The sequence below is a fragment of the Acanthisitta chloris genome, unplaced genomic scaffold (assembly GCF_000695815.1).
Source record: "Acanthisitta chloris isolate BGI_N310 unplaced genomic scaffold, ASM69581v1 scaffold16627, whole genome shotgun sequence".
Classification (NCBI taxonomy): Eukaryota; Metazoa; Chordata; class Aves; order Passeriformes; family Acanthisittidae; genus Acanthisitta; species Acanthisitta chloris.
Window position 1 is genome coordinate 21,117 of NW_008683390.1, and position 9,585 is coordinate 30,701.

Here is a 9,585-nt window from a genome sequence, read left to right on the forward strand (position 1 = left end):
TCGGGCCCGGGCCATCCAGCCAGTTCTTAACCCGGCAGAGAGTGCCCCTGTCCAAGCTGTAGGCTGCCAGCTTTTCCAGGACTGTGTTATGTGAGACAGTGTCAAAAGCTTTGCTGAAGTCCAGTACTGTATTTGATTGCTTTTCATCTCCCTTCTTTCCCCCTTAAATCTTGCCATAAACCCCTAATGTCTTCTCCTTGAGTATGTCTACTCACAACCACCAGCAGGCTGTTGTTCTCCCTGGAGGGCTCTTCCTTTTGAGGGTGCTCAGGTTTTGTAATCTCCAACCATTTAATTGACTCAGGTAATTAAGTTTGGACCTTATCGCACACACGTGCACTGCCACATCTTCCCCTGCAGGAGTTGCACCCCTCCCTCTCATTAGGTGCCTATGGGAAGCCCCCCCATCTATTTCTTCTTCCTCTCCTGACACAGGGAAGGGGAATGGGTTCCCAAGGCTTGCATTTCCCACGGAAGAGCAGAAAGCCTGACATAGCCAACTTCCCACCCCATGCAGGCTCACTGCACCTGAGAGCAGAGAGGGGAAGAGCCTGAGATCCCACCTTGCCTCCCAGAAGTCACACACCTTGCAGAGGGGGAAAAAAGGGACCAGTGCCTCAGTTTCCTCTGACTGAGGAAGGGGAGAAAGAAAGAAAATGTTTCCTCCCCTTCCAATCACTTGCTGGGCAATGCTGAGCCTAAGCAGAAAGCAAGGTGCTGGCTGTAGCTAAGGTGGGGTGAGAGAGTGGAAGGAATAGCAATCCAGGCTTCTACTAGCACCTCTTTTTCGGAATAGGGTCCATCACAAGGCTGACTCACACACCTCAGCATGTGAGGGCAGCGCAGCCCTTGCGTGTCTAGTAAAATGTCAGATTTTAGCTAATAAATGTTAGATTAAGTGCTGGCAGATAACTCCATTTCCCTTTCCTGGTTGTAAGCTCTGCAATTAAGACCAGTGATTATTTTGGTTTCTGAATTCTACATACAACATGACCCGAAGCAGACTCCTGGGTGTTGGGGATGAGGGTGCAGTGAGATGGGGGTGTGCTCAGCAGCAGCAGCTTAGGCTGGGGATGCTTGCTTGGTGCTTGGGAAGGCTGAGTTTCACATCTGCCTAGGGAGACCAGAGGTGTTTCTGTACCCTCTGCTCTCCCACCTCATACACCACTCATCACTCCCTCACTGCAAGGAATGACCCCCACCCTCGTTTTAACTAAAAACCAAAACCCCCACCAGAAACTCCATCATACTGGTGTTTTGTAGGCGCCAGGAGTTTACCGTCTTTCTCTCTCTCCCACTGCGCAGGGTCCAAAGCACCTGTGCCCACTCTCTGCCTGGCTGGGGATCTGCAGACCTCCTGCTTTTCCACCATTCACCTCCCACTGCCACCATTCCAGGCAGTAAACCAAAGGTGCTGGTAATCAAACTCCCCCGGGTTAGGACAGGGCTCAAGAGAGCAAATCAAACACCAGGTACAGGCAGAGAGTCTGCTGCTTCACTGGCGCTTCACTCTGGAAGCAGGGAGCGTGCTGGCACTTGCTGCAGGAGGGATATTGCTTTGCCTGATGGCTTTGAAGACTGGAGGGGCGGAGGGAGAAGAGGCCAGTTAAGTGTTTATGTTTGAGAGGAACAAAGGAGAGCGGAGGGAATGGGGGTGCTTGTGCCAGAGATGTGTCAGAGATCACTTGTTCCTCCTAGGCCAGAACACCAGCCTGAGACCACCAGCGTAGGAGGAAGTGGTGCTGCATTTAAAGCAGGGAGAGGAAAGTTAGAGCAGAGGAAAAAAGTCCCAAGAGACGTAGCATGGTGACAAACGTGACACAGGTTAGACATCCTAGCCAATGGGGTATGCAGTACAGCACAAATATAGCACAGCGGATAGCATGGCAGGTGCTTACCTTGCTGGGTGCTGGTTTCCCTTGGGAGAGGCTGTGTCGAGGGAGTTAGGCACCTGGAGCACAAAGTTTAACCAAGCTAAAGACAAGGTCATCAGTTGTATCCCACCTCTGCCATCGGCTGTGAGGAATGCAACACTGCTGGGAGGAACTGCTTTCCCCAGGGTCTCACACAGCCCAGGGGCTGAGTGCTGCCTCTTTTATCTTGTACTGCACCCCACAAACATGGGGGTGCATTGAGAGGGCTGTCTGAGTTACCCACCAGCAACAAACCCCTGAGGTGCTTTTCTGTTTGCTATTTAATGTTTTGCCAACTGTGATGGGAACAGGACCTGCAGGAGCCCCTGAGCGCATCCTGAATGGTTCCCAGCAAGCACTTGCCCATGCTCACTGTGACTGCCCAGAACCAGTCCCTGCAGCCAGTCCTGTGAGCACAGAGAGGAGAAAGGTGCCACAGAAGCCACCACCAGAGATGATACTTTCTACTTCCCAGAGGCAGTAGCTCTGTTTTGTCAGTTCCAATCTGTAAGTTAAACCATGTTGTCAAGAAGAGAGATATTTCTTCTCACTAAAACCAAGCTTACATCCAAAGACTGGGGGGTTTTTTTGTGCTGGTTGAAGGCAGAGTTAATGCAGACACCCTGTGCAAGCCTCAAGAGCAGCAAATCTGCTGCAGGTCACAGGTGACTCAATCAACAACACTTAGGCAGGGAACAGATGAGTGCCTGTGGCTGGATAGAAGTGTGCAGCAGCTCCAGGGGCGTGATGTAGACCAGATCATCTAACTGTGGTATTCCAAGGGGGAAAAAAACACACTAATAATCATTCACCAATGCTTTTGCAGTGTTTTGGGGAAGGAAGTACATCATACATGAACAGCTGTATGATTCATACATGAACAGCTGTTTCTGAGTTCCCAGTAAACTTCCATGGAAGCAGCGATGGTTCAATATCCACACTGGTTCTTTGGTGCTGCCAAAATGCTCCTGCAGGTCCACCTGTATTACAGCATATGAATGTTAATACTGTGTGCCATCCCTACCTAACACTTTCTATCATTTCCTTTTTAAAATGCAGAATAAAAAAGTTGATGGCCCTATTTGGAGAAAAAAAGACAGACTTGAATTAGAAAAAACCAACAGGTTTAAACAAAGAACCAGGAAACATCTTCCATATTTCCTTACTTTTTTTTTAAAGTGGCTAGGAAACCAGTACTCTCCTCTATACAGTACAATGTATAACCAAAACTAGCACTAGCTTTGCCACAAGAAACTAAATTTGACAGCACTTCTTAGTCTTGAATGCTAATACATATACACTGATGATCAGAGGACTTAAGACACACATATATACGATAGCACCTCCACAGTACTCATGACTTCTGCCTGGAAAAAGCCTAAATTTGTCTCTTAACAGCAAGTGGAGGTAAAAGTTGAAAGGAGAACTGTGTTCGTGAAATGCTTCGTTATTTTCAAATGCGAATGTTTTAAGGGTTCCCTTACATTATACATCAGAGAGGCTGAAATATTTATAGACAGAAACTTCTGCAAGGAACATACACTTCTGTAGATTTGAGACCATCAATTTGTGTTTCACTCACTGGAGGCTAATTCACATTTCTAAGTGAAATTTTTGTTTTAAATTCACTGAGCGTGTCTCAGACTTCCAAAATGGCAATCTGGAACTGGAGAAAGCAGGGAAAATGAGAAAATGTAAAACTCAGAGCCACAGACTCATAGCAGTGACTATAGCCAGCAGGTCAAAGGAGGTGATTCTCTCCCTCTGCTCTCCTGAGACCTACCTGGAATACTGCACACAGTTCTGGTGCCCTGGCTTTGATTATATTGTGTGACAAAAGCCCATGTAATCTACTATTATTTCCATTAATAGCCTCTCTGCCCTCCTCTTTGACAAGGCAATTTGTTAGCATTGCAGCCTCTTTGTGCATCTCATACCCCTCATCTTCCAGTATCTGAAGGGTCTCTGCAAGGAAGCTGGAGAGAGACTCTGTGCTAGCAACAGAGCATTTACCCTTCCTCGTGTCCTGAAAGCTCAGCACACTCCTTTGCAAGATCCATCAGCTTAAGTCCTAAAATAGGTTGGGTTTCTCCCTCTCTGCTCTGATGAGTCCCACCTGGAATACTGCACACAGTTCTGGTTCTGTCAACATAAGGACATGGAACTGTTGGACCAAGTCCAGAGGAGGCCACGAACTTGGTAAGAGGACTGGAGCATCTGCCCTATGAGGACAGGCTGAGGGAGTTGGGGCTGTTCAGCCTGGAGAAGAGAAGGTTATGTGAAGATCTCAGAGCACCTTCCAGTATCTGAAGGGCCTGCAAGGAAGCTGGAGAGGGACTCTGTGCTAGGAACTGCAGTGACAGGACAAAGGACAATGGCTCCAAACTGAAAGAGGGAAATTTAGGATAGACATTAGGAAAAGGGTTTTTTCCTGTGAGGGTGGTGAGACACTGGCACAGGTTGCCCAGGGCGGTTTGGGATGCCCCAACCCTGGCAGTGTTCAAAGCCAGGCTGGATGAAGCCTTGAGCAACCTATAAGGGCAACCCCTAAAATTTTATGGTTCTATGATTCAAGCTCATGTATGTATTTAAAAGCAGACAACAGACATTTTCACCACACAATAAACATGACAGATACACTGCTCTGTCCATCTTCCCATTTTATTTGTAATGCCCAAAATGATCCAGGGGGCATGGTCAGCTTCACCTCCAGTCTTGGCTAATGAATGTAAAAGAAGCATCATGTAAGACACATGGTATTGGACCTGACCCTGCCTTTGGGTTCCCTTAAATCAGAGCTGCAGGACACAGTGAGCAGTTTTATCCAACCCAACTTTTATATGCTTAAGAGCTTTGCAAAGTGCTGGATTAGCACATCTGTAAGTTGTTAAGTCACAACTTTTACTAGGCAAACAAAACCTCTCAAGGCAACATACTCAGTTCCACCAGCTCTTCCAAAAGACTGTGGAACACCTACTTGGCCTGAGCTAAGTACACCAGGTGCTGTGTGAAATGGGAGAGGCTGGGGGAAGACTGTGCCTCAAGCCTAGCTAGTTCCTCTAAACCCAAGTGGGAGACCACTCCCAACTCCATGTTTCTTACCCAACTGCCATGAAACATGCAACAATATGGACTATGCATAAAGCTATCTGCAAACAGAGCAACCTCTCCCTGCCCAGGTCCTGTATCCTTGTATCCTGTACTGATCCCTGTACCCTGCGATCAGAGTACTTTCATACGCAGAAAGAGCGCCAGGCACTCAGGTGTGGAGACAGCAGGTCTAGTTCATACCCTGTTCTTCATTGATGGAGGTGGTCTTGCAGCACATCAATTAGTGACAACTCAGGCAAATCTGAAGTCTTGCCTGAGCAATCGCCAAGCAAATAGGAGAGGAACTGCATATAAAAACCAAGACTTACTCATTTCTTTGTTCTTTCCTCACAAGAAGAAAATGCCATATAATGAGGAAGGGGGGCACTAATTATGTCTAGGAGTGGGTAAGAATAGGTGTATCCTCAATTGTTGTGTTTCCAGAACAGGAATATGATATTTGAGCATCCTAGAGTCCAAGAGGTGTGGGAAGATGATGGTTCTAGTCAGTTTTGTGTAAGGCCTGGAGATGTCAATGCATTTCGACTGCCCTGTCAGTTCCTAGCCTTTTATAACAGCAATAGGTCTCAGTTTAATGGCTTTCTTGCTGATGCCAGCTTCATGACAGGTGTTAACCACATCAGTCACGTTCTTGTAAGACTCTGGTGCCTGGAGGGGAAGAGAAAAAAAACAATGATAAAACTATAAACAACCCAAAGCCCCAGGAAGTCAGATATAAGCTTCTGAAATCCCCTCTCCCCAGAAATAAGATATGGATGGAGGGTACAGAAGTAGGTGAACACATTGAGAATTTGGCCTCCTATGTGAGATTTGAGACGCTTAGCTTTCCAAATAAGCTCTTACTGTATTTCAGATAAAATATTAGCTATTCAGGTTTTCAGATAATCCAGTCCCCCAGCACATGAGAATGCCAAGCCTCATTATCTAGAAGGAACTGGCTACAACTTCTTTACTTTTATCTTCACTGTCGCTTAGTGACAGCAATCAGGGCTGAACTCTAGAGCTTCCTCCTCCAGCATTCTGACAAGGAAACTGCTCTTAAATAGAGACTTTAACAAAGAAATATAGAATTTTAGGGGTTGAAATGGACCTTAGAGATCATCTAATCCCAACCCCCTGCCCTGGGCAGGGACACCTCCTCACTAGATCAGGCTGCTCGAGGCTTCATCCAACCTGTCTCTGAACACTGCCAGGGTTGGGGCATGTACTGCATGGCCGTGATCAACATGTCCACAAAACACCAACACCCATAACTGCATGGTTCCAAATGATTAACACCTTTCTATGAGTGAGGCTGTGAACAGAAAAGATAATGCTACTGTGTTAATGCAGAGGAACTGGAAGTCATAAGATTCAAAGATTCTGTCTATTCAGAGTTCTCTTCTTGAGCAAATACAGGAATTCATCTTAAAAGAGCTGGATCTCTCAAACTGCTAATGATCTACACAAAAGCTGCAGTGTGAGGTAAATTTAAAGCAGGGAGAACATAATTCAAGAAAAGAATCCATAAAACATAACTACTTTTGTAGATCATAGAATCATCAATGTTGGAGGAGACCTCTAAGATCACCAAGTCCAACCATTAACCTGCCACTGCTGGAACCTCTAAACTATATCCTCCAGTGTCAATGCTCAGACAAAGACTTCTCAGGGTTGACAGCAATTACCCTTATCACCAGGCAGAAGAGGAAAAAAACATATCCCCTAAAACCTGTCAATCAGCCATCTCCCCTTTCAGCATGATTTTAGGACAAACAATGTGGTAGCTCTATCAGGAAAAGGCGCAAGGTGTATATGTAGAGTATTAGCGATCACAGCACTGCAAAAAATCAGGTCAGAGACGGTCACTGAGCCACGGAGCAAGATCTCTTTTCCCTCTCAGATAATTAAGTATGAAACTCACTTCTTCCATGACCAGTTTGGGAGAAGCAACACGGATGGCAATGCCCATGTCAGCCAACTTGTCCAACACATCTTGGAAGTCCAAGTTACGTCGAGATTTGGCTCGGGACAGTGCACGACCCTAAAGAGCAGTTTTGTTAGTTCTAGTTTTTGGAGCAGTTTCAAAAAACAAAACTCTTTCTTATTAAAGAAGAACATTATTACATTATAAGTAAACACACAACGCCTAAGAGCACAGACCACAGTAAGCTATGGCACAGGAAATGAACTTTAGGTGATAAGCTCCTGCAAAATCACACCTCTGGTGTGATGGCTAGGAAAGTTCTGTGTGTATAACATACTAGCCTGCAAGTGTCTATTTACCCAAACCACTTAGTCAGACAGTGTTCAGGAGTTTGACTGGAAGATACTTCCTTAATCACTCTGGGAATAACATGAGAGGTAATATTTTCTCCTGAGGACAGCCTTAGCATAGTTAACCTCTCTTGTTAGCTCAGAGGTAACAGAATTTTGTTAAAGCAGCTCATTCTCCACATCTTCATCCTAACATCTGCTTTGTATAAAGAAACATTCCCTATATTTTCTGCAGAGGTACTTAAAAGTACTCAGTAAGGGACAAGGACTTCCTGGGCTTGCAGTTCTCCTGGCAGGGATTGTAATCTCTACTTGTATGATCAAGACATGAATCACACACTCGATGACCCTTGAACAACCTTGTTCTCTACATGATAGCCCCATTCCAACTCCTTCCTGAAATAACTTTTTGACTTACAGCTCCATGACAAGTAGTTCCAAAGGTCTCAGTCATGCCTTGCTCTGTGCCAGTAAGGACATAGCTACAGGTGCCCATGGTCCCACCGATCAAAACAGGCTGTCCAGTCAGCTGTGGATGCAAAGTATTCACTTGTAAGAAAAAGCCTAAAAAACTCACTCTTAATAGAAGTCTGAGAGGAACTGTATATCCAGAAAAGGAGTTCAGGTTCACATTCCCTCAGGGCATCCCTGCTTGTCTCAGGTGCCTGCTAGGAAGGATTTTGGAGAACTAACTGCACTGAAAGACACAGAGAAGGAGACCAAAAGACTTGTGTCCAACAGACAGATAAGGCAAACCAATGAAGCCTGCCCTAGGCATGAAGCACTTCTTTCCCTTCATGATCCTCCAACCATTGTGGGTGTGGAACAGAAGATCGAGCTCAGTGTCTCCAGGCTCTAACACACAGACAAAGTGAATACTGCCATTCCACTAGGCTTCTAGTGCTGATAGATTGAAAAGGGAAGTCACAGCATTTAGAACTGTGTTAGGGACACTAAAATTGTCTGATTAACCCAGAATTCTATTTCCTTCTCCCAAAGCTGAATTTACTTGATAATCAACAGCAATAAGAGGGTGGTGAGGAGGGAAGGCTCTGGTTGATCCCTTTCTGTGCACCAGCAGAGTCCTCTCCTTTCCATCCACCACATGTTGCTCCACTTTGGCAATGTTGTGAGACACATCATAGATAACATGCATATCAAGGTCATCTGGGGTTGTGTTGAAGACTTTGGCAAAGGCCTAAAAAGAGAGCAAACCAGGATGTCAAATACAAGAAGATAACAGCTGTATACATGTGGCAGATTTACAGTCTATTTCGGAACAAAAAGGAACAAATTTGCTTAAAGGTATTTCATACTGACAAACTGACCCAAACACTCGGTATGGCAGGTAAGAAACTTCAGTCAAACTCAGTCACTGTGGAGCTGAACACAACAGTGCTGGGTGTGACAGAAGTAGACTGTCTAGATTGTTTCTCTGCTGCCTGACAGCTTAATTCAGACATCAACTAGACAAATTCTTGCAACTTTGAAAAGAGCTTTAGCAAGGCAAAAACAATTTCTGGTGTCCTCTTCTTCCAGTTCAAGGCATTTTCAAAAATATTGCTTAAATAGTTTCTGCAAATACCACCCAGTGATGTTCAGAGGTTTGAGATGGATTGTCATGACTGCAGCTTTGTACAAGTCTCTCCAGACAGTTTAAGAAGCACAAAAATGAAAATTAACTTAAATACTGCAGCTACTCTATGTTAGAATCATAGAATCATCAGCATTGGAGGAGATCTGTAAGATCATCAAGTCCAACCATTAACCTGTCACTGCTGGAACCCTTAAACCCTAATCCATATCCTCCAGTGCCACATCCAGACATCTCTGAAACACTTCCAGGGATGATGACTCCACCACTTCCCTGGGCAATCTATTCCAGTACCTGAACACCCTAACAGGGAAAACATTTTCTCCTAACATCCAATCTGACTCTCCTCTGTCTCAGCTTAAGGTCATTCCCTCTAATCCTCTCCCTGCATCCATAGCAGGAGAGACGTCCCCCACAGGTCAGGTAGTAGTAGAGAGCCATGAGGTCACCTTGAGCCTCTTCTCAAGGCTAAACAAACCCAACTCCCTCAGCCCTTCCTCATACCATATGTTTTCCAGACCTTTTCTGTCCTCATTGGCCTTGGCTGGACTCGCTCCAACACCTCAATGTCCTTTTTAAAGTGAGGGGCCCAAAACTGGACACAGCACTCGAGGTGTGGTCTATATGTCTGGGATAAAGCAGACGTGTACCAAAATATTTGCATCAGAGACAACTCTGCTCCTACCTGTCTTGTTAGAAAAGTCATAGAAG

General features: G+C 45.5%; 1 protein-coding gene across 1 annotated transcript in view; it reads right to left on the reverse strand.

The window, feature by feature from the left end:
* Positions 1 to 5,351: 5,351 nt before the first annotated feature.
* The window catches only part of RTCB (RNA 2',3'-cyclic phosphate and 5'-OH ligase), a gene marked incomplete at its 5' end in the record, with an annotated part of 11,494 nt that continues 7,260 nt past the window's right edge, over positions 5,352 to 9,585 (reverse strand). The window contains 5 exon segments of the mRNA XM_009078921.1: positions 5,352 to 5,672; positions 6,928 to 7,047; positions 7,699 to 7,809; positions 8,290 to 8,478; positions 9,560 to 9,585. The exon segment at positions 9,560 to 9,585 is cut by the window's right edge and continues 21 nt beyond it. Coding sequence (XP_009077169.1) covers positions 5,565 to 5,672; positions 6,928 to 7,047; positions 7,699 to 7,809; positions 8,290 to 8,478; positions 9,560 to 9,585 — 554 coding nt within the window.